The sequence below is a fragment of the Macaca fascicularis genome, chromosome 20, assembly GCF_037993035.2.
Source record: "Macaca fascicularis isolate 582-1 chromosome 20, T2T-MFA8v1.1".
Lineage (NCBI taxonomy): Eukaryota > Metazoa > Chordata > Mammalia > Primates > Cercopithecidae > Macaca > Macaca fascicularis.
Window position 1 is genome coordinate 3124383 of NC_088394.1, and position 25143 is coordinate 3149525.

Genomic DNA, 25143 nt, shown 5'->3' on the forward strand with positions numbered 1-25143 from the left:
TTTTTTTTTTTTTTAATACCTGGATTCGATAAGAAAAGAACAATAAAGGGTTTTCTGTTTCTTTCAATTCCCAGGATCAGTGTCACCTGAGAAGCCACTGTAGCCCTTGGGTGTTGAAACAATGGCCACTGTCTGCACTGGCCCCTCAGTGATCAAAAGCAACAATCAAAACACACTACTCCAATTTATGAAAGACAGAATCTCTATTAGACTAGACTCCAGACCTCCAAACTAGTTGAGACAGTTCAGGCCAGCTCAATAGGTGCTTTAGTTGAGGGATCAATTCTGGAAGTTCCTATTCCACTGTCTCCTGTGATTCACTCTGCATTCACTCTTTTTTTCTTTTTCTTTCTTTCTTTTTTTTTTTTTTTTTTTTTTGTTTGAGACAGAGTCTCGCTCTCGCTCTGTCACCCAGGCTGGAGTGCAGTGGCACGATCTCAGTTCACTGCAAGCTCCGCCTCCCGGGTTCACGCCATTCTCCTGCCTCAGCCTCCCGAGTAGCTGGGACTTCAGGCACCTGCCACCACACCTGGCTAATTTTTTTTGTATTTTTAGTAGAGATGGGGTTTCACCATGTTAGCCCGGATGGTCTTGATCTCCTGACCTCGTGATCCGCCTGCCTTGGTCTCCCAAAGTGCTGGGATTATAGATGTGAGCCACCACGCCTGGCCTTTTTTTTTTTTTTTTAGATGGAGTTTCGCTCTTGTTGCTGAGGTTGGAGTGCAATGGCGTGATCTTGGCCCACTGCATCCTTCCACTCCCAGGTTCAGGTGATTCTCCCGCCTCAGCATCCCGAGTAGCTGTGATTACAGGCATGTACCACCATGCCTGGCTAATTTTTTATTTTTATTTTTTTAGTAGAGATGGGGTTTTGCCATGTTGACCAGGCTGGTCTTGAACTCCTGACCCCAGGTAATTCACCTTCTTCGGCTTCCCAAAGTGCTGGGATTATAGGTGTGAGCCACTGCGCCTGGCCTGCATTCACTGTTGAAGATGCTGCTTCTAAAATTCTTGTGTTCAGGAGAAGGAAACACTGTCTCTGTATTTAGGAAGTAGCATTACAGGGAGTATAGTAAGAGACAAGAGACACAACACATCCAAGAAGGAAGACTTTCCAGGAACAATAGTCATATTTTCTCCATATTTATATGAGTCTTGTTTGTTTAATTTCTTTTGTGCAAAGTTAGAGATGCTTTCACCTGAGAAAAAATATATTCCCCTTTCTGTCCCTGCTGGAAAAATGTTTTCTGTAAATGAAAATCTCATTTTTGTTATAATAATAGTATCTAAAAATTAAAGCATATATTACATTTGGGAAACAAGAAGATTGAGAAGAGAAGGAACTTTCTGCTATCCAAGGTATTTTTCTTTCTCACAGTCATTTTTGCTTCACATCCCCACAAAGACTGCATACCCTTTAATTCATTCATTCATTAAATATTTACTGAGTTTCTACCATGTGCCACCTCTGTTCTTATGTCTGGGGATTCAGTGTTGGAAAAAAAAAACAGAGCAAAAGGTTCCTGCTTTCACAGAACATAAATTTGAGTAGGGATATCAGATTAAAGAAGCAAATAAATAGCATGTAAATCTTTTTTTCTTTTTTTTTTTTTTTTGAGATGGAGTCTCGCTCTGTCGCCCAGGCTGGAGTGCAGTGGCGGGATCTCGGCTCACTGCAAGCTCCGCCTCCCGGGTTCACGCCATTCTCCTGCCTCAGCCTCCCGAGTAGCTGGGACTACAGGCGCCCGCCACCGTGCCCGGCTAGTTTTTTTTGTATTTTTTTAGTAGAGACGGGGTTTCACCGCTTTAGCCAGGATGGTCTCGATCTCCTGAGCTTGTGATCCACCCGCCTCGGCCTCCCAAAGTGCTGGGATTACAGGCTTGAGCCACCGCGCCCGGCCTGCATGTAAATCATTTAAAAGTGCTAAGAAGAAAAATAAACATGAAAAGTTTATATGACATCTATAGGGATGTTGAAATTTTATATAGAATGATCAAAAAGGCCTCATTGAGAAAGTCATATTTGAGGAAAGATCTGAAAGAAGTAGGAGAACTAGCAGTGTTGATACACAAGGGAAGTGTGTACTTGACAGAGAGATGAATTTTGAGGCAAAAATGTGTTTGGTGTGTTTTAGGAATAGCAACTATGCCTGTGACACAGGAGCAGGGAGAAGGAGAGAAGTAAAGTAGGAGACAGAATGAAATAAGAAAGTGAACAGGCACTATATCATGTAGAACTGTGTAGTTCATTGTAAGACAAGGCTTTTGCTTGGAGTGAGATAAGAGCCAGTAGAGAGTTTTGAGCAGAGAAGGAAGCATGATCTGACTTAAACAGGGTCACCCTTATTGCTGCATGGACAATGGATTGCAAGGTGGCAAGGGCAGATGTACTGATACCACCAAAGAAGGTATTGCAGAAATCCCGGCAAGGGACGATAAAAATAGGGGCGGTGAAAGGGATTGAATTCTAGGTCCGTTTTAGAGGTAGAGGCAACAGGATTTGCTAACTAACTAGATTTGGAATGTGAAAGAGAGAGAAGTCAAGAATAATCCTGTATAGAATTAAATACTGAGCCGAGCGCGGTGGCTCACGCCTGTAATCCCAGCACTTTGGGAGGCCGAGGTGGGCGGATCACGAGGTCAGGAGATCGAGACCATCCTGGCTAACACAGTGAAACCCTGTCTCTACTAAAAATACAAAAAATTAGTCAGGCGTGGTGGCAGGCGCCCATAGTCCCAGCTACTCGGGAGGCTGAGGCAGGAGAATGGCGTGAACCCGGGAGGTGGAGCTTGCAGTGAGCCCAGATGGCGCCACTGCACTCCAGTCCGGGCAACAGAGTGAGACTCCGTCTCAAAAAAAAAAAAAAAAAAAAAAAAGGAATTACTGTTGATATTTTGGTATTTAACCTTCCAGTTTTTTATATACATGTTCATAATTTTATATATTTTTAATTAAAATTGAAGTCATCCTCTACCTACTACTTGTAACCAGTTCATTTTGTAACATGTTGCTTTCCTGTATTATTAAAAAAGAATAAGGCCAGGCCAGATGGCTCACACCTGTAATCCCAGCACTTTGGGAGGCTAAGGTGGGCAGATCACCTGAGGCCAGGGGTTTGAGACCAGCCTGGCCAATATGGTGAAATCCCATCTCTACCAAAAAATACAAAAATTAGCCAGGCATGGTGGTAGGTGCCTGTAATCCCAGCTACTCGGAGGCTGAGGCAGGAGAATCACTTGGATCTGGGAAACGGAGGTTGCAGTGAGCCAAGATCACACCAATGCACTCCAGCCTGGGTGACAGAGCAAGACTCCGTCTCAAAAAAAAAAGGGGGGGGGTAATAATCCTATAACTCAAAGAATGGAACTGGCATTAACAGTGAAGAAGACTGTAAGACAATCTGTTTTAACAGGAATGAGAAAGCTCAGTTTGGGCATGTCAACTTTGAGATGAAACACATGGAAATATTGAGCCAGCAGTTGGGTATCTGGATCTAGAGTCAGAGGGAAGGTCTAGGCTGGAGATACAAATTTAGAAGTCATCAGCATATAGATGGATTCAAATCTAACACCTGAATGAGATCACCTAAGGAGAGCACAGACTGAGCCCTGGAGTGTATTTAGAGGTTGGGAAGAGGAGGAAGTATCAGCAAAAAAGACTTAGAAGGAATTGCTAGAATGATAGGAGGAAAAGTAGTCCATCACAATGATCTAGAAGCCCCAAAGAAGAAAGTTTTCAAGGACGAAAAAGTAACTCTTAACACTTTTGTACTATGTATAACATTTCCCCTCATTTGTTTCCTGACTAGTGGTGACCCCTCCTCTTCAGCTAGGAAAATGGCAGTGTTCAGAAAGTTAAAACTTCTTCTTTGGAAGAATTTCATCTTAAAATTGGGTATGGTTATCTGTGGGAAGATATAAGTCCTTGGGAAGGAGTGAATGTTTCAGTTAAATTGGTTCATAATAACAGGTTAAAGAACAATTAAGAACTTTACATGGACAGGGGCCCTTTTCTGCAAATGAGTCATGTTGTTATTAAAGATGACATCATTGTTACTGATTTCGGGCCATTGGTGTTACAGAAAGGTTAAAAGGAGATGTTTCTAGCTAATTCTTATTCTGTGTTTTTCTTTTTCATGTGTGGGGCAGGGAGACTGGAAGAAATTAAAGTGTTCTAAATGGAAGAGCATTCACCACATGTGTTCTGTTTGGGGTTAACATTTAGCTTTTGTTTTTATTTTAGAAACAGAAGACTCTGGTAGGAATCCTTGAAATCTTGATGCCATTGCTATTTTCTGCAATTGTATTGCATCTTCGTTGTAATAGTGCTCCAATAAAAAGACCTGCCACTAGCTACCATGCAATTGATATCAGTTCGTTGCCAGCCTGCTTCTACTATTTTCCTTGGAAAAATAGATTTCAGCTAGTTTATATCCCTTCTAAAAGTGAAATTTTGAAGGCTGTCACCGAAATGGTGGAACAGACCTTTGATGTTGAGTTTGAAGTTTAGACCTAAAAATGGGTAAGGATTGGGAGGACATTTTTATAAAGTATAGTTTGAAGTTTTTCCCTGAGAGTTCTTACCATAGTGATTCTAAATCTAGTGTCTCCAAATTCTAAAGAGCCTATGAGGTGGTAGTTGGGGGGAAGCTGTCCTAGAGATATTTTTATTATTTCAAACAATATATGGAGTTGTGTCCATATATGTCAGAAGGCTTCAAGGCTAATTAAAATGTTAAATGTTAAGTATTTGTTTTTAACTCACTATCATGACACCTGTTATCTCATATTAATCCAAAGGTCTGATTGGCAATTATGTGTCTCATAAAAAATGGAAGGCATTCAGAGGGTCAGAGGGTCTGAAATCGCTTCTAACTTTTTTTAACTGGTCTCTGCTTCTCCTCTTGTCCCATTCTAATCCAGTCTCCATGTGGAGGCAGAAAGATCTTCAAAAGCTCAGTAGGATCCAGCTAGTCTCCAGCTTAAACCCCTTCAGTAACTTCCCATTGCCCTGAGAGAAAACCAACTCTTCTCCAGATTCTGACCCTGCTTTTTTCTCAGTCTTAATCCAGTTCAGTTCTTTATTGTGCTCCCACAGGCTGGTCATGTTGGTCTTTTACTTCCTAGAAAGCAGCTACATGAAGTTCTCTCCCGACAGGGCCTTTGCACCAGCTGTTCCTTCTGACAGTGCTTTGCCCCCAGTCCTCCCTCTGCATTGCTCCTTCTTAGTCTTCAGGTTTCAGCTGAACTGACACCTAGGAAGTCAGCTAAATCGGTTTTAGGTTTCTCACCTCTGCCTTATTCTCTGTCGTTGAACCCTGTTTTATACTTTCTATCAAAAAGGGAATTTTAATAAATGTTTACATACATATTCACCTTCTTACTTTCTGTGTATTGTCTGCCTTTCTCCACTAGACTCCACCTCCATGAGGTCATAGGACCATGTCTGTTTTGTTCACCACTGTGCCTGTTGTAGTACCTAGCCATAATAGGCGCTCAATAAATATTTATTGAATAAATTAATGCAGTTAGGTAGATAAAATTCTTCAAAATATGCAGTTTATAGGAGAAATTTTTCAAAATTACTATAATTTTTCTACATGCCATTGTAAAAGTATTCTAATAATATATAGGACATAAAGTAATAGAGATTTTTCTCTTCAAACTTTAGTGCCTTTAGTGCCACTCAGTGGGGATAGTTCTTTTTTTTTTTTTATTTTTTGAGATGGAGTTTTGCTCTTGTTGCCCAGGCTGGAGTGCAATGGTAAGATCTCGGTTCACTGCAACCTCCATCTCCCGGGTTCAAGCGATTCTTGTGCCTCAGCCTCCTGAATAGCTGGGATTATAGGCACCCGCCGCCATGCCTGGGTAATTTTTTTTTTTTTTTTTTTTTTGAGACAGAGTCTTACTCTGTCACCCAGGCTGGAGTGCAGTAGTACGATCTCAGCTCACTGCAAGCTCCACCTCCCAGGTTCATGCCATTCTCTTGCCTCAGCCTCCCGAGTAGGTGGGACTACAGGCGCCCTCCACAACACTCAGCTAAATTTTTTGTATTTTTAATAGAGACAGGGTTTCACCGTGTTAGCCAGGACGGTCTCGATCTACTGAGCTCGTGATCTGCCCGCCTCAGCCTCCCAAAGTGCTTGGATTACAGGCGTGAGCCACTGCCCCCACGCCACGCCCGGCTAATTTTTGTATTTTTGGTAGAGATGGGGTTTCACCATATTGTCCAGGCTGTTGTCAAACTCCTGACTTCAGGTCATCTGCCCGCCTTGGCCTCCCACAGTTCTGGGATTACAGGCATGAGCCACCATGCCCGGCCTCAGTGGGGATAATTCTTTTAAAGGCTTTCAGTTCCAGGAGTTTGAGACCAGCCTGGGCAACATAGTGAAACCCTGTCTCTACAAAAAATAAAAAATTAACCAGGTGTGGTAGTTGATGCCTGTAGTCCCAGCTACTTGGGGTGCTGAGGTGGGAGGATCTCTTGAACCTACATACAAGTTAGAGGTTATAGTGAGGTATGATTGTACCACTGTACTCCAGCTTGGGCAACAGAATGAGACCCTGTCTCTAAAAAAATAAAAAATAAAAATAAAGGCCCTCAGTGGTAAAATGTGGGGAATCACTGTTTTGAAAGTTGTTCTTCAGCTGAGAGCAGTAGCTCACATCTGTAATCCCAGCACTTTGGGAGACCGAGGTGGGTGGATCACTTGAGATCAAGAGTTTGTGACCAGCCTGGCCAACATGGTAAAATCCCATCTCTACTAAAAATACAAAAAAATTAGCCAGACGTGGTAGCACATGCCTGTAGTCCCAGCTACCTGGGAGGCTGAGGCAGGAGAGTGACTTGAACCCAGGACGCGGAGGTTGCAGTGAGCTGAGATCATGCCACTGCACTTCAGCCTGGGTGACAGGGCAAGACTCCATCTCAAAAAAAAAAGTTGTGCTTCATGCTTGTCTGGTATCCTAGTTATTGCTGTCATTATTGATAATCTTATGGACTTCAGATATGGTATGAGTATGAGTTTCTAGGTATTCTATGCATTCTAATTCAGTTACCTTATACATATGAGATTATGAAATTTCTTTCTTTCTTTCTTTCTTTTTTTTTTTTGAGAAAGAATCTCGCTCTGTTGCCCAGGCTGGAGTGCAGTGGCACCCGTAATCCTAGCACTTTCGGAAGCTGAGGCAGGCGGATTGCCGGAGCTCAGGAGCTCAAGACCAGCCTGGACAACATGGCAAAACCCTGTCTGTACTGAAAATACAAAAAATTAGCCAGGCGTGGTGGTGCCCACTTGTAATCCCAGCTACTTGAGAGGCTGAGGCATGAGAATCACTTTAACTCCGGAAGCAGAGGTTACAATGAGCCGAGATCAGACGGAACAAGACTCCATTTCAAAAAGAAAAAGAGGCCGGGCGCGGTGGCTCAAGCCTGTAATCCCAGCACTTCGGGAGACCCAGACGGGCGGATCATGAGGTCAGGAGATCAAGACCATCCTGGCTAACATGGTGAAACCCCGTCTCTACTAAAAAATACAAAAAACTAGCTGGGCGAGGTGGCAGGCGCCTGTAGTCCCAGCTACTCGGGAGGCTGAGGCAGGAGAATGGCGTAAACCCGGGAGGCAGAGCTTGCAGTAATCTGAGATCCGGCCACTGCACTCCAGCCTGGGCGACAGAGGGAGACTCCGTCTCAAAAAAAAAAAAAAAAAAAAAAAGAAAAAGAAAAAAAAGTCTAGATGAAGGAAAGAACCCAAAGAGATCAGTGGAGGCCCTAAACTGCTTTTGATCAAACATTCATCATACTAGGGGAAATTCAATGCTTGTTTTCATAGACTTGTAAGGCACAGAGGGAAAGAAGAAAAAGTTAAGGCCCGTTCAAGGTGGGGTGTATATCTTGAGACTGTCTCGCCTGAAATCTGGGAACCCAAATGCCTACATCGTACTGGTGGTACTTAATGTAAGGTTGTGCTGGATGTAAACATGCCCCCGACTGCCTGAATGTTGCCTTGGAACTAAGCACAGCAGGGAGGGTCCTAGCCCTGAGATTTGTAGCTCAAATTCACATCACTTGGTTGCCAAAAAAAAGAAAGGTAGGAAGGAAGGAAGGAAGGAAGGAAGAAGGAGGGAAGGAAGAGAGGGAAGGAGGGAGGGAGGGAGGGAAGAAGAAAGGAAGGAAGAAGGGAAGGCAAGGGAGGGGGGAAGGGTGGGGGAAGGAGGGGAAGGGAAGGGAAGAAAGAAGGAAGGAAAGAAGGAAGAAGGGGAGGGAGGGAAGGAGGAAGGAAGGAAGGAAGGAAGGAAGGGCAGAGGGAAGGCAAGAAAGGAAAGAAGCAAAGAAAGAAAAGAGAAATCCCTCAAACTGTGAAGTGGGACAGTGGGACTCACATTGACAGGTGCAAATACATTTTTTCCCTGGAGGAATGTACCTTCATTCTGTATCTCAAGACTCACCACAAGACTATCAAGGTCAGTGAACAAACATACTAGGAAACAGGACACCGAGAATGATTATCAGTATAACAACAGACAGCAAAAACAGACCTGGAAAGATTCCAGATAATGGAATTATTAGTCTCGTGTTATAAAATCACTATGTTTAGCTGGTTTGAAGAAATAAAAGACAACATAAAAGGATTTATAGGTAGCATGTCATTATAAAGAGTCACCTAGGCTGGGCGTGGTGGCTCACGCCTGTAATCCCAGTACTTTGGGAGGCCGAGGCGGGCGGATCACAAGGTCAGGAGATTGAGACTATCCTGGCTAACACGGTGAAACCCTGTCTCTACTAAAAATACAAAAAATTAGCCAGGCGCGGTGGCGGGCACCTGTAGTCCCAGCTACTCAGGAGGCTGAGGCAGGAGAATGGCAAGATCCTGGGAGGCGGAGCTTGCAGTGAGCCGAGGTCACGCCACTGCACTCCAGCCAGGGGGACAGAGCGAGACTCCGTCTCAAAAAAAAAAAAAAAAAAAAAAAGAGTCACCTAGCAGATTTGGGGGAAAAAAAGGAACTAGAACTTCTAGAAATGAAAAATAAAATCATCAACATGTAAAACGCAGGCTAGAAACAAGCCTTGAAAGAATGAAACTGAACTTAAACTTCCTACAAGAACAAAACTCATTCTTTAATGAAAAACCACAAAGCTTGATCCAGGTCTCAAATCATGTGATCAGCACTTACATTCTCTCTTCCTTCTTAGCATTACTTTCTTGATGCCCCAAGATAGTTGCCAGCAGTTCTTGGGACTGTAGACTTCCCAGTTAAAGTTATGACTTGAAATAACGAGAGTCATTTCCCTTAACTTACCTCCCTTATTTTCTGTCTTGTGTATTTGCAGAACGAATGCTTGAGTGAATGCAGCAGTCAGCTGTCAATCTTAAGTCTCCTTAGGTAGAGAGCGGGCAACTGGGCAGCCTTTGACTTCACACCAGCCATTCACTGATGGGATTTTTCTCTCTGTAGTTTTAGGCTATTCTTCAGTGCCTTTGTTTGAACATTGTATAATTGATGATCTCAAAGCTTTCTATATATTGGAATTGTTTTTGACCATAGCATCAATAACAGCAATGGATCTTTGCCACTTGCGGTAAGAACATCCTTTCTCTAACAATTGTACTGTGCTACCGAGACTTGAGCATGTGTTCCTTCTGTAGTCTTGTTGGCTGACCTGACCCCTGCTTTCCTCTGTGTCAGCTTTGTCATCTTATTTCCAGAGGAGATAAGCAAGGGCTCCTGTGTTTCATGTCTTACAACCTAGACTGTGAGGTCCCTTCCAGTTTTCAAATTCTTTAGAAGACTTGTTCTGAGCAAGTCTTTATCCGGAGGATACAAGATGGCATATATTAAACTGCCTGATGACAGACGCAGACTACAACACCAGGCTCCACAGACTTGAGTCCCAGCCCTGCAATTCACTTGGGAAAACATTTCTGGGCCTCAGTGTCCTTATTGTTGTGAGGGCTAAAAGAGTTTTATGCCTATAAAGTACTTAGAACAAAGCCTGGAACAAAAGAACTTTCCAGAAGAATTAGTTATTGTCATTACTAATAATCTTATGGACTTCAGATGTGGTATGAGTGTGAGTTTGTTTAAGGAAAAGTTCATGTTGTAAACATGGGAATATTTGATTTATGTTCTGGGATGGGAGAACCACTCATGTATAGCTTTTGTGTTGTACAATGTATCTGATGATTAATTGTTGGAAGTTGCATGGGCTATTGGTAGATGGAAAGAAACAAGTTACAATGTTTTTCAAGCATTTATCAATGCTAGGCAACACAGATACCATCTGGCTCAATCCTACTGTAGCCTATGAGGTAGATGTTGTTAATATCATCCCCATTTTACTCATGAGGAAACTCAGGAATGAAGTTTACATAACTTGTCCAAGGTGACGAGGCTATTCGATAGGAGATTTGGGGTTAGAATCTGGGTGGTCTGGCTCCAGAGCTCTTGCTCTGAACTGTTCTGCAGCACACCATTCCTGAAGGGGGCTCAGTAGCAGCTGTGTGTTTCCCAGGCTTGCAGCAGGGAGAATTTCTAGAGTCCACAGGGAAGACCACTGTTGCAGCATGCTCCCCCAGGGGACACCTGCCAGTGTGGGCGCCCTTCATCTTGTTACAGCTGACATCAAGCACAGATTTGCTGTCCTGTGCCTTTGCTGAGTTTCAGGATTTCATAACCGAATTTGTTTTCTCTTTGTTCTTCATAGGTTAATTATAAATTGCGCTTCAGTTACTTTCAGAAGAATTTTATACCGGGGAAGAATATATTTTTTCAAGATGACAAAGAAGGCTGGTGCACATCCTTTCTTTACCCTACCAATCCATGCCAAGAACGCTGGGAATTTCCATTTGCTGATGGGGAAGTCCTGGTGAGAAAGCCCCGAAGCCTGTTCATGTTAAGAGCATGGCCGTGGCTGGACGCGGTGGCTCACACCTGTAATCCCAGCACTTTAGGAGGCTGAGGCGGGTGGATTACCTGAGGCTGGGAGTTCGAGACCAGCCTTACCAACTGGTCTTACCAACAGCCTTACCAAGATGGAGAAACTCCGTCTCTACTAAAAATACAAAATTAGCTGGGCGTCATAGCTCATGCCTGTAATCCTAGCTACTCAGGAGACTGAGGCAGGAGAATTGCATGAACCTGGGAGGCAGAGGTTGCAGTGCGCTGAGACTGGGCCATTGCACTCCAGCCTGACAATAAGAGCGAAACTCCGTCTCAAAAAAAAAAAAAAAAAAAAAGCATGGCCACTTTTGTTGTTTTGCTTGTTTTGCTGCCAGCACATAAACTAACATTTCAGAAGAGGTTGAAGGAGTTACATTTATAAATGTGGCATTCAGTAAAATGCTTACATTCTAGAGTAAGTAAAAACAGTAGTTATGAATTTGATTGTAACAATATTGAATTGTTTGAAGGAAGGATGGAAACATTTTACTGGAACAAGGAGTGCAGGCACCAGTGGGTGGCCAATTTGGCAGCTACATTTGTCATCACGGAAGAAACATGATCTGTGCTTTATGCATGTTAAGATTTTCTTGGCCTCCCTTTTCCACCTGCAAGTACGACTCCTATTCTGTCTTTTATTTTATTTTATTTTATTTTATTTTATTTTATTTTATTTTGGGACGGAGTTTCATTCTTGTTGTACAGGCTGGAGTGCAATGGCACGATCTTGGCTCACTGCAACCTCCGTCTTCCAGGTTCAAGCGATTATCCTGCCTCAGCCTCCTGAGTAGCTGGGATTACAGGTGCCCACCACCACACCTGGCTAATTTTTTGTGTTTTTAGTAGAGATAGGGTTTCACCATGTTGGCCAGGCTGGTCTCAAACTCTTGACCTCAGATGATCCGCCCACCTTGGCCTCCCAAAATGCTGGGATTACAGGCATGAGCCACCACTCCTGGCCCTATTGTATCTTTTTAAACATATGTCCTGTTCAACACACATGCCACATTGTGTGATCTACGTCTAACATGCCTCCATTGTGATCTCCATTGACCGTGTCCTTTCATTTCATCCATCTCATTTAATTTAATGAAGAGGAAACAGAAGATAATCATCCACACTCTAGCGACTCCCTGCATGCCTGTGCAGCTCCTAAGAGTGGTGGTACATGCCTGTAATCCCAGCTACTCAGGAGGCTGAGGCAGGAGAATCACTTGAAACCAGGAGGCAGAGGTTGCAGTGAGCTGAGATTGTACCATTGCACTCCAGCCTGGGCTACAAAAGCGAGACTCCATCTCAAAAAAAACAAAAAACAAAAAAACTCGTATCAAGTACAAGAAATAAGCAGACGACTAGAAATAAAAGACAAATACCAATGAGGTCAGAAGCACAATAAATCAGGACCAGAGGGGAAACAAATACAAAGGAAAAGTGCCAAGTCTTGGGGTGTATATACTATACAAGCCAACATTTATGATCAGTTGATTTTCAATAGTGGGGCCAAGACAATTCAATGAGGAATGAATAGTCTTTTCAACAACTGGTGCTGGAATAACTGGATATTCACATTCAAAAGAATGAACATGACCAGGTGCACTGGCTCACACCTGTGATCCCAACACTATGTTAGGCCGAGGCAGGAGGATTGCTTGAGTCCAGGAGTTTGAGACCAGCCTAGCCAATATGGTGAAACCCCCATCTCTACTAAAAATAAAAATGTAGCGGGGCATGGTGGCAAGTACCTGTAATCCCAGCTACTTAGGAGGCTGAGGCAGGAAAATCGCTTGAACCCAGAGGCAGAGGTTGCAGTGAGCTGAGATTGCCTCCCATTGCACTCTCGCCTGGGCAACAAGAGTGACATTCCGTCTCAAAAAAAAAAAAAAAAAAAAAGCCAGGCATGGTGGCCTAAGCCTGTCATCCCAGCTACTCTGGAGGTTGAGGCGGGAAAATCAGTTGAAGCCAGGAGGTCGAGGCTACAGTGAGCCATGATCTGCACTCCAGCCTGGGCAACAGAATGAGACCTTGTCTCAAAAAAAAAAAAAAAAAAAAAAAAAAGAACATGGAGACCTATATCACATCATACACAAAAATGAACTCGTGATAAAAACAAACCAGGATATAAAGGAACTTCGTCAACCTGATAAAGGGACATTTATGAAAAGCCCACAGTTAGCATTATATTCAATGCTGAAATACTGAAAGTCTTCCCCCTATGATCAGTTACAAGGATGCCTATTTTCTTTTTTTTTTTTTTTTTTTTGAGACGGAGTCTCGCTCTGTCGCCCAAGCTGGAGTGCAGTGGCCTGATCTCAGCTCACTGCAAGCTCCGCCTCCCGGGTTCACGCCATTCTCCTGCTTCAGCCTCCCGAGTAGCTGGGACTACAGGCGCCCGCCACCTCGCCCGGCTAGTTTTTTGTAGTTTTAGTAGAGACGGGGTTTCACTGTGTTCGCCAGGATGGTCTCGATCTCCTGACCTCGTGATCCGCCCGTCTCGGCCTCCCAAAGTGCTGGGATTACAGGCTTGAGCCACCGCGCCCGGCCTCAAGGATGCCTATTTTCACCACTTCAACAGTGTACTGGAAGTTCTAGCCAGAGAAATTAGGAAATAAAAAATAAAATGCATCCAATTGGAGAGGAAGAATTAAAACTGTCTCTATTCAAAGATGATATGATCTTATATAGAGAAATCCCAAAGAATCTACACAAAAAAGCTACTAGAGTAATAAATGAATTCAGCCAATTTTCAAAAATCAGTTGTGTCTCTATAGACTAGCAATGAACATTCTGAACAGGAAATTAAGAAAACAATTCCACGTAGAATAGCATCCAAAATAACATACCTAGGAATAAATTTAACCAAAGAAGTAGAAGACTTTTACAGTGAAAACTGTGAAATAATGCTGAAAGATAAAAAATCTTAATCGAAAACCATGCCATTCTCATGGAGTGGAAGGCTTAATTTTTTTTTTTTTTTTTTTTTTTTTTTTTTTTTTTTTTTTTTTTTTTTGAGACAGAGTCTCGCTCTGTCGCCCAGGCTGGAGTGCAGTGACCGGATCTCGGCTCACTGCAAGCCCCGCCTCCCGGGTTCACGCCATGCTCTTGCCTCAGCCTCCCGAGTAGCTGGGACTACAGGCGCCCGCCACCTCGCCCGGCTAGTTTTTTTGTACTTTTTAGTAGAGACGGGGTTTCACCGTGTTCGCCAGGATGGTCTCAATCTCCTGACCTCGTGATCCGCCCGTCTCGGCCTCCCAAAGTGCTGGGATTACAGGCTTGAGCCACCGCGCCCGGCCAGACTTAATATTCTTAAGATGGCAATATTCCCCAAATTGATACAGATTCAATGCAATCTCTAATAAAATTCGAGGCCGGGCGTGGTGGCTGACACCTGTAATCCCAGCACTTTGGGAGGCCGAAGCGGGCAGATCACGAGGTCAACACATCAAGACCATCCTGGCCAACAAGGTCAAACCCTGTCTCTACTAAAAATACAAAAATTAGCGGGGTGTGGTGGCGCATGCCAGTAGTCCCAGCTACTTGGGAGGCTGAGGCAGGAGAATCACTTGAACCTGGCAGGCGGAGGTTGCAGTGAGCCGCGATCATACCACTGTGCTCCAGCCTGGTGACAGAGCAAGACTCCATCTCAAAAAAAAAAAAAAAATTCCAGAGGCCCTTTATTTTTTCCAGCAATACACAAGTCAATCCTAAAATTCATGTGGAATTGCGAGGGTCCTCAAAAACCAAAACAATTTTTTTTTTTTTTTTTTTTTTTGAGATGGAGTCTCGCTCTGCCGCCCAGGCTGGAGTGCAGTGGCGCGATCTCAGCTCACTGCAAGCTCCGCTTCCCGGGTTCACGCCATTCTCCTGCCTCAGCCTCCTGAATAGCTGGGACTACAGGTGCCCACCACCGCACCCGGCTAATTTTTTGTATTTTCAGTAGAGACAGGGTTTCACTGTGGTCTCGATCTCCTGACCTTGTGATCCACCCGCTTTGGCCTCCCAAAGTGCTGGGATTACAGGCGTGAGCCACTGCACCCGGTCCAAAACAATATTTTAAAAGAAGAACAAAATTGGAAGACTCATATTTTCTGATTTTAAACTTACTACAAAGCTACAGGGATCAAAACATAATTTTTTTTTTTTTTCATTTTGACATGGAGTCTCGTCACCCAGGCTGGAGTGCAGTGGCATGATCTCTGCTCACTGCAACCTCTGCCTTCTGGGTTCAAGCAATTCTTGTGCCTCAGCTTCCCGAGTTGCTGGGATTGTAAGTGTGTGCCACCATGCCTGGCTAATTTTTGTATTTTTAATAGAGACAGCGTTTCACCATGTTAGCCATGGTGGTCTTGAACCACTGCCTCGGCCTCCCAAAGTGCTAGGATTACAGGCACGAGCCACCGCGCCTGTCCAAAACAGAATGGTTTTGACATAAGGACAGACATGTAGACCAATGGAATAGAATTAAGAGTCCAGAAGTAAACCTATACATCTATGGCCAATTGATTTTTGGTTTTTTTTCTTCTCTCTCTTCACTCAGGCTAAAGTGTAGTGGCACAGTAACAGCTCACTGCAGCCTCTACTTCCCAGGCTCAAGTAATCCTCCCACCTTAGCTTCTTCAGTAGCTAGGACCATAAGCGCATGCCACCATGCCTGACTGATTTTTTATTTTTTATCTTTTTCTTTTTTCTATTTATTTATTTATTTATTTAGAGACGGAGTTTTCCTTTTTTGCCCAGGCTGGAGTGAAGTGGCTCGATTTTTGCTCACTGCAACCTCCGCCCCGCTGGTTCAAGCGATTCTCCTGCCTCAGTCTCCTTAGTAGCTGGGATTACAGGCCTCTGCCACCACACCTGGCCAATTTTTGTATTTTTAGTAGAGATGCGGTTTCACCATGTTGGCCAGGCTGGTCCCAAACTGTTGACCTCAGGTGATCCACTCGCCTCAGCTTCCCAAAGTGTTAGGATTACAGGCGTGAGCCACTGCGCCCAGCCTTTTTTATCTTTTTCTAGAGATAGGGTCTCTCTATGTTACCCAGGCTGGTCTCAAACTCCTCAGCTCAAGCACTCCTCCCACCTTGAGCTCCCAAAGTGCTAGGATTACAATTATGAGTCAGAATACAGGCATGTGCCACACCTGGCACAGCTGAGTTTTGACAAGGGTGCCATGACCATTCTATGAGGGTAAGAATAGTCTCTTCAAAGGCAGGGCGCGGTGGCTCAAGCCTGTAATCCCAGCACTTTGGGAGGCTGAGACGGGCGGATCACGAGGTCAGGAGATCAAGACCATCCTGGCTAACATGGTGAAACCCCGTCTCTACTAAAAAATACAAAAAACTAGCCGGGCGAGGTGACAGGCGCCTGTAGTCCTGCACTCTAGCCTAGGTGACAGAGCGAGACCCTGTCTCAAAAAAAAAAAAAAAAAAAAAAAAAAAAAGAATAGTGTCTTCAACAACTGGTGCTGGGAAACTTGGATAACCATTCATTAAAAAATGAAGTTGGGCCGGGCGCAATGGCTCACGCCTATAATCCCAGCACTTTGGGAGGTTGAGGCAGGTAGATCACCTGAGGTCAGGAGTTCGAGACCAGCCTGGCCAATGTGGAGAAATCCCGTCTCTACTAAAAATACAAAAAAATTAGCCAAGCATGGTGGCGGGCACCTGTAATCCCAGCTACTTGGGAAGCTGAGGCACGATAATCGCTTGAACCCAGGAGGCAGGGGTTGCAGTGAACTGAGATTGTGCCACTGCACTCCAGCCTGGGCAACAGTGTGAAATTCTGTCTCTAAAAAGAAACAAATAATGAAGTTGAACTTTTACTTCACTCCATGTAGCTCAAGGTAAAGAAACAGGGGTAAACTTCATGACCTTATATTTGGCCATAAATTCTTAGATTTAACATTAAAAACAGGAGCAATAAAAGAAAAAAATACATAAATTGGACTTCATCAAAATTTAAAACTTTTGTGCATCAAAGGACATCATCAAGAAAGGAAAAGACGGCTGGGCACAGTGGCTCACACCTGTAATCCCAGGACTTTGGGAGGCTGAGGCGGGTGGATCATGAGGTCAGGAGATCGAGACCATCCTGGCTAACATGGTAAAACCCCGTCTCTACTAAAAATACAAAAAAAATTAGCTGAGCATGGTGGCGGGTGCCTGTAGTCCCAGCTACTAGGGAGGCTGAGGCAGGAGAATGACATGAACCCGGGAGGCAGAGATTGCAGTGAGCCGAGATTGCTGAGGTGGGAGGATCACTTGAGCCTGGGATGTGGAGGCTGCAGTGAGCTGTGATTGCACCACTGTACCCCAGCCTGGGTAACACAGACCCTGTCTCACATACATACATACATGCATACATACATACATACATATATACAAAAATAAAAATGGACAAATTAGCCAGGCACGGTGGTGCACACCTTATAGTTCTAGCTACTTGAGAGGTTGAGGAAGGAGGATTGCTTGAGCCCAGGAATTTGAATCCAGCTTGGGCAACATAGTGAGACCCCCCATCTCTAAAAAAAATAATAAAAACAAAATTTTTTTTTAAAAGAGCAGATGACTTGAATAGACATTTTGCCAAAGATTTAAAAATGCCTCCCCCACCAAGAAAAGAAAGAAGAAAGGTATTCACCACCATTGGTCATGAAAGAAATGCGAAACAAGGTCGGGTGCAGTGGCTCATGCCTGTAATCCCAGCACTTTGGGAGGCTGAGACGGGCAGATAACCTGAGGTCAGGAGTTTGAGACCAGCCTGACTAACATGGTGAAACCCCATCTCTACTAAAAATACAAAGGCCGGGCGCGGTGGCTCAAGCCTGTAATCCCAGCACTTTGGGAGGCCGAGACAGGCGGATCACGAGGTCAGGAGATCGAGACCATCCTGGCTAACACAGTGAAACCCCGTCTCTACTAAAATACAAAAAAAAAAAAAATTAGCCGGGCAAGGTGGCGGGCGCCTGTAGTCCCAGCTACTTGGGAGGCTGAGGCAGGAGAATGGCGTGAACCCGGGAGGCAGGGCTTGCAGTAAGCTGAGATCCGGCCACTGCACTCCAGCCTGGGCGACAGAGTGAGACTCCATCTCAAAAAAATAAAATAAAAAATAAAAATACAAAAATTAGCCAGGTGTGGTGGTGGGCACCTGTAATCCCAGCTATTCAGGAGGCTGAGGCAGGAGAATCACTTGAACCTTGGAAGCAGAGGTTTTAGTGAGCCGAGATCGCACCACTGCACTCCAGCCTGGGCGACAGAGCAAGACTCCGTCTCAAAAAAAAAAAAAAAAGCAAAGGTTGTTCAATGGGACTAAAAAGGAAAACCAAAGCCATACTATGGAGGAAACCCATCATAATACATATATCTGACAAAGTCCTGGTTGCCAGAATATAGAAAAACTCCTAAAATTAAATAACAAAAAGCCAAACAAATAAAAAAAAAACTGGGATAAAGACTTGAATCAACCCTTTAATTAATTTATTTATTTTGAGACCGAGTTTTGCTCTTCTTGCCCAAGCTGGAGTGCAATGGCACGATCTTGGCTCAGTGCAACCTGCACCTCCTGGGTTCAAGTGATTCTCCTGCCTCAGCCTCCCAAGTAGCTGGGATTACAGGTGTGCACCACCATGCCCAACTAATTTTTTGTATTTTTAGTAGAAATGGGGTTTCACCATGTTAGCCAGGCTGGTCTCAAACTCCTGACCTCAGGTGATCCACCCACCTTGGCTTCCCAAAGTGCTGAGATTACAGGTGTGAACCATCGCTCCCGGCCGAATCAACCCTTTTAAAAAGAAGATACATGAATAAATGATTAGGCAGAAAAAGGTATTTAACATTATTAGCCATCACAGAAATACAAACTAAAACCAGAATAAGATACCACCTGAAGCCGGGCGTGGTGGCTCACACCTGTAATCCCAACACTTTGAGAGGCCAGCATGGGTGGATTATGAGGTCAGGAGTTCAAGACCAGCCTGGCCAAGATGATGAAACCCTGTCTCTACTAAAAATACAAAAATTAGCCAGGCATGGTGGCAAGCGCCTGTAATTCCAGCTACTCACGAGGCTGAGGCAGAGAATTGCTTGAACTCAGGAGGTAGAGGTTGCAGTGAGCCGAGATCATGCCACTGCACTCCAGCCTAGGTGACAGAGCGTGACTCCATCTCAAAAAAAAAAAAGGACTCACTGTCCTTTTCTCCATTGAATAGTCTTGACTCTTCCAGGAAATCAATTGATTATACATGTAAGGGTTTATTTCTGGGCTGTATGTTATAATCCATTGATTTTTAAATCTAGAGTTTGAAAGATTGGTGTTAATTTGTCTTTTTTTTTTTTTTTGGAAACTGCATCTTGCTCTGTCACCCAGGAGGGAGTGCAGTGGTGCGATCTCAGCTCACTGCAACCTCTGCCTCCCAGGCTCACGTCATTCTCCTGCCTCAGCCTACCGAGTAGCTGGGACTACAGGCACCTGCCACCATGCCCGCCTAATTTTTTGTATATTTAGTAGAGACGGGATTTCACCGTGTTAGACAGGGTGGTCTTCATCTCCTGACCTCATGATCCACCCGCCTCGGCCTCCCAAAGTGCTGGGATTACAGGCATGAGCCACTGCACCTGGCTGAGTCTGAGTCTTGCTCTTGTTGCCGAGGCTGGAGTGCAATGGTGCAATCTCAGTTCACTACAACCTCTGCCTCCTGGGTTCAAGCAATTATCCTGCCTCAGCCTCCCTAGTAGCTGGGATTACAGACATGTGCCACCATGCCCGGCTAATTTTTCTATTTTTGTTTTGTTTTTTTTTTTGAGACGGAGTCTTGCTCAGTCGCCTAGATTGGAGTGCAGTGGCGAGATTTAGGCTCACTGCAAGCTCCGCCTCCCGGGTTCACGCCATTCTCCTGTCTCAGCCTCCCGAGTAGCTGGGACTACAGGCGCCCGCCACCTCGCCCGGCTAATTTTTTGCATTTTTAGTAGAGATGGGATTTCACCGTGTTAGCCAGGATGGTCTCGATCTCCTGACCTCGTGATCCGCCCGCCTCGGCCTCCCAAAGTGCTGGGATTACAAGCGTGAGCCACCGCGCCCAGCCTAATTTTTCTATTTTTAGTAGAGGTGGGGTTTCCTCACGTTGGCCAGGCTGGCCTTGAACTCCTGACCTCATGATCCACCCACCTCGGCCTTCCAAAGTGGTTAATTTGTCTTTAAATGTTTGGTGGAATTCACCAGTGATGCCTTCTGGTCCTGGGCTTTCTTTGTTGGAAAAGAGCCTGAGGGACCTGTGGGACACTATTAGGCATACCAAACAACATGTCATAGGAGTCCCAAAGGAGAAGAGAAAGAGAAAAGAGGCAGGAAAAAAAAATTGGAAGAAATAATGGCTGAAAACTCTGCAAATTTGATCAAAGATAAGAATTTACAAACCCCCAAAGCTCAAGGAACTCCAGGCAAGATAACTCAGAAATCTACAACAAGAAATATTATAGTTAAATTGTCAAAATCCAAAGACAAAGAGAGTTTTGAAAGCAGCAGGAGGCCAGGCGCAGGGGCTCACGCCTGTAATCCCAGCATTTTGGGAGGCCAAGGTGGGCAGATCACCAGGTCGAGAGATCAAGACCATCCTGGCCAACGTGGTGAAACGTCATCTCTAATAAAAATATAAAAATTAGCTGGGTGTGGCAGCACATGCCTGTAATTCTAACTAGTTGGGAGGCTAAGGCAGGAGAATCACTTGAACCTGGGAGGCAGAGGTTGCAGTGAGCCGAGATCGTGCCACCGCACTCCAGCCTAGCAACAGAGTGAGACTCTGTCTCAAAAAACAAAAAAAGCAAGAGAGAAGAAACTTTTCACATACAAGAGATCCTCACTAAAATTAACAGCTGATTTCTCTACAGAAACCATGGGGTTCAGAAGACAGTGGTATGACATATTTTAAACTTTTAAAGGAAAAAAATCCTGTAATCAAGAACTCTATATCCAGCAAAATTATCTAGAAATTAAGATATTTCTAGATAAAAGCTGAGAGAGTTCATTACCGGTAGTCCTGCCCTACAATAAATGCTAAAGGGAGTCCTTCAGGCTGAAATGAAAAGACACTAGATGTAACTCTAAGCCATTAGAAGAAATAAAGGCCACTGTTAAAGGTAACTAAAGCCAGTATTATTGTACTTTTGGTCCATCACATTTCCTTTTCTTTTCCATATGATTTAAAAGGCAAGTGCATATGTGTTAATGTGGATGTCTATGTTAATGGACACACAATGTATAAAGACACAATCTGTCACAATAACAATATAAAGGGAGGGGGCAGAGATATATATGAGCAGAGTGTGTGTGTTGAAACTAAGTTGGTATTATTCAAATTTAGTTGTTATAAGTTTAAGATGTTAATTACTATACAGTTGCTTTTTAAACTTTGAATGTCAGTATGTCAGTTTCCTATTGCTGCTGTAACAATCGGTTACATACTTAGTGGCTTAAAACAACATACATCTACTGTCTTATAGCCAAGATCTGAAATGCATTTTGCTGGGCTAAAATCAAGGTGTCTTCACCTTGCTGGGTTGTATTCTTTCTGGAGACAGTAGAGGAGAATGAATTCTTTCCCTTTTTCAGCTTTTAGAAGACACCTGCATTCCTTGGCTCGTGACCCTTTCCTCCATCTTCAAGGCCAGCAGCAGATCACTTTCGAATCTCTCTCTCTCTCTCTCTCTCTCTGACATGTGCTTCTATCATATCTCCATTTCTCACTCCTGCCTTCTTCTTCTAAGGACTCTTGTGACTACATTGAGCCCATCCAGATAATCTGACTAATCTCCCCATCTCAGAATTCTTGACTTAATCACATCTGTGGAGCCCATTTTCTTTTTCTTTTCCTTTTTTCTTTTTTTTTTTTTTTTTTTGAGACGAAGTCTCGCTCTGTCACCCAGGCGGCAACGCAATGGTGCAATCTCAGCTCACTGCATCCTCTGCCTCCCAGGCTCAAGCGATTCTCCTACCTCAGCCTTCTCAGTAGCTGGGACTACAAATATGCACCACCACGCCTGGCTAATTTTTTTTTTTTTTTTTTTTTGTATTTTTAGTAGAAACAGGGTTTCACCATGTTGGCCAGGCTGGTCTCAAACTCCTGATCTCGGGCGATCCACCTGCCTCAGCCTCCCAAAGTGCTGGGATTACAGATGTGAGCCACTGTGCCTGGCTTTTTTTTTTTTTTTTTCTTTTTGAGACAGCCTCTCACCTCTCACTCTGTTACCCAGGCTGGAGTGCAGTGACAGGATCTCAGCTCATTGAAATCTCTGCCTCCCAGGCTCAAGTGATCATCCTGCTTCAGCCTCCCAAGTAGCTGGGACCACAGGCACAGGCCAATGCCTGGCTAATTTTTTTTTTCTTTTTTTTTTTAAAAGATGGGGTTTTACCATGTTGCCCAGGCTGGTCTCAAACTCCTGAGTTCAAATGATCCTCCTGCCTTCATCTTTCAAAGTGCTGAGTGAGATTACAGATGTGAGCCACCGCACCCAGCCTGTAAAAAGTTTTTAAGTGTATATTCTAGATCCTAGGCCCTTATTAGTTATATGACTTGCAAATATTTTCTCCTACTCTGTGGATTGTCTTTTCCCTTGATAGTGTTTTTTGATACACAAAAGTTTTAAATTTTGATGAAATCTAATTTATCTTTTTTTCATTTGTTACTTATGCTTTTGCTATTATATTTTTAAAATTATTGTCTAGGATTTACACCTATATTTCTTTCTAGTATTTCATAGCTTTGGTTCTTACATTTAGATCTTTGATCCATTATGGGTAAATTTTTGTATATGGTATGAGGTATGGGTCTACATTTATTCTTTTTCATATAGATATTAAGTTGTCTCAGCACTATTTGTTGAAAAGACTACTCTTTCCGCATTGAATGGTCATGGCACCCTTGTAAAAAATCTATTTACCATAGATATATGGGATTGTTTCTAGATGCCCAATTCTATTCCATTGTTCCGTATGTCTGTTGTTATGCCAGTACCAAAATGTCTTGATGACTGTAGCTTTCTAGGAAGTTTTGAAATTAGGAAATATGAGTCCTCCAACTCTGTTCTTCTTTTTAAGATTGTTTTGGCTATTCTGAGTCCTTTGCATTTCTATATGAATTTCTAGGATCAGCTTGCCTATTTTTGCAAAAAAAAAATAATAAGGTATTAGAATTTTAATAGGGATTGCATTGAATCTCTAGATTGCTTTGTGTTTATTTTTATTTTTTTGAGATGGATTCTTGCTCTGTTGCCTAGGCTGGAGCACAAAGGCTCAATCTCAGCTCACTGCAACCTCAGCCTCCCGGGTTCAAGCGATTTTCCTGCCTCAGCCTCCCGAGTAGCTGGGATTACAGGTGCGTGCCACCATGCCCAGCTAATTTTTTTGTATTTTTTAGTAGAGAAGGAGTTTCACCATGTTGGCCAGGCTGATCTTGAACTCCTGACCTCAGGTGATCCACCCACTTCGGCCTCCCAAAGTGCTGGGATTACAGGCATGAGCCACTGCACCCGTCCTCTAGATTGCTTTGGATAGTAATGTCGTATTAACAAAATTAAGTGTTCCAATCTATGAACACAAAAAGTATTTCCATTTATTTAGATCTTCTTTAATTCCTTTCAGCCATGTTTTACGGTTTTCAGTGTACTTGCCTTTCTTACACTTCCTTGGTTAAATTTATTTCTAAATGTTTTGTCTTTTGTGATACTAATGTAAATGGAATTTATTTTTGTTATTTCATTTTTGGGTTGTTCATTGTTAGTGTAAAGAAATACAACTCCTATTTGTATATTTATCTTATATCCTGACATTTTCCTAGGCTGATTTATTAGCTTTAATAGCTTTTCGTGGATTCTTTAATGCATTCTATATATAAGTTTATGTGATCTGCCAAGAGGCAATAGCTTTACATCTTTCTTTCAGTCTGGATGGCTTTTTTTCTTCTGGCTAATTTCCCTGGCTACAACTTCCAGTAAAATATTGAATAAAGTGGCAAGAGCAGACATCCTTGTCTTGTTCCTGATTTTTTTGCGGGGGAAGCTTTCAGTTTCACCGTTAGGTGGGATGCTATCTGTGTTTTTTTTCATAGATGCCTTTTATCATGCTGAGGAAGTTCCTTTCCATTCCTAGTTTGCTGAGTGTTTTTATCATGAAAGTGTGTTGTATTTTGTCAAATGCTTTTCTGTGTCTACTGAGATTTTCATGTGATTTTGGCCCTTCTTTCTGTTAATATGCTATATTGCTGCAGTGCAATTTGACTCTAACAATGGGCTGGGTGTGGTGGCTCATGCATGTAATCCCTGCTCTTAGGGAGACAGAGGCGGAAGGATAGCTTGAGCCCAGGAGTTCAAGACTTGCCTGGGCAATATAGTGAGACCCCATTCTCCAAAAAAAAAAAAAAAAAAGTGTGACTTTAACAATAGAGTTAGCATAGGCTTCACACATTAGCGGTATAGTCCCCCACAAGATTGCCTCCACTTTAGAACCCACAAGCTTGGAGGTTCCCAGACAAACAAAGCACTTCTGACAAACTGGCTACAAATGTGGAGATCCCACTAATCTTTCAGGTTTGTTAATTCACTAGAATGACTGACAGAACTCAGGAAAGTACTACACTTACGATTATAGTTCTATTCTAGAGGATACAATTCAGGACAGGCCAAAAAAATAGCCACATGGGTGGGGTCTAGGAGAGTCCCAAATGCAAAGCTTCTGTGTCCTCAGGACGTAGCACCCTCCTAGCATATTGGCGTCTATTGGGGTAGCTCACCTAAGCTTTGAGTATCCAGTTTTTATTGGGGTTTTGTTACACAAGCATGAATGATTGAAGCATTAGCCACATCATTGAACTCCATCTCCAGCATTCTCTCCACAACCCAGGAAACTGAGAGGCAGGCTAACATCACATAGCTCAAAGCCCCAACCTTCTAATCACATGGCTGGTCTTTCTAGTGTGACCATCCCGCATCCTGAGTCTCCTCCTTAGCATAAACTCAGGTATGACGATGGGGGGGTAGAGATCCACTATGAGTAACAAAGATACTCCTATTACTCCAGAAATTCTAAGCATTTAGAGGCTTCTTTCCAGGAACCGGGGACAAAGGCCAGCCAGTTCTTTATCATAAAACACTGAAACACTGGTTTTTCATGTGTTCAGCCTCCCTTGCATTCCTGAGATAAATCCCACTTGGTTGTGATGAATAA

At 43.5% G+C, this 25143-nt stretch overlaps 1 protein-coding gene across 2 annotated transcripts in view; it reads left to right on the forward strand.

Moving 5' to 3' along the window:
* The window catches only part of LOC141409356 (uncharacterized), a 40338-nt gene that overhangs the window by 14075 nt on the left and 1120 nt on the right, over nucleotides 1-25143 (forward strand). Inside the window, exons 2-3 of one of the 2 annotated variants that reach the window (XM_074028594.1) lie at nucleotides 9457-9580; nucleotides 10706-10867. In XM_074028594.1, coding sequence (XP_073884695.1) covers nucleotides 9457-9580; nucleotides 10706-10867 — 286 coding nt within the window. Of the gene's footprint in view, nucleotides 1-9456; nucleotides 9581-10705; nucleotides 11653-25143 lie in introns of those variants that run through there. The other variant, XM_074028595.1, reaches the window with a different exon arrangement.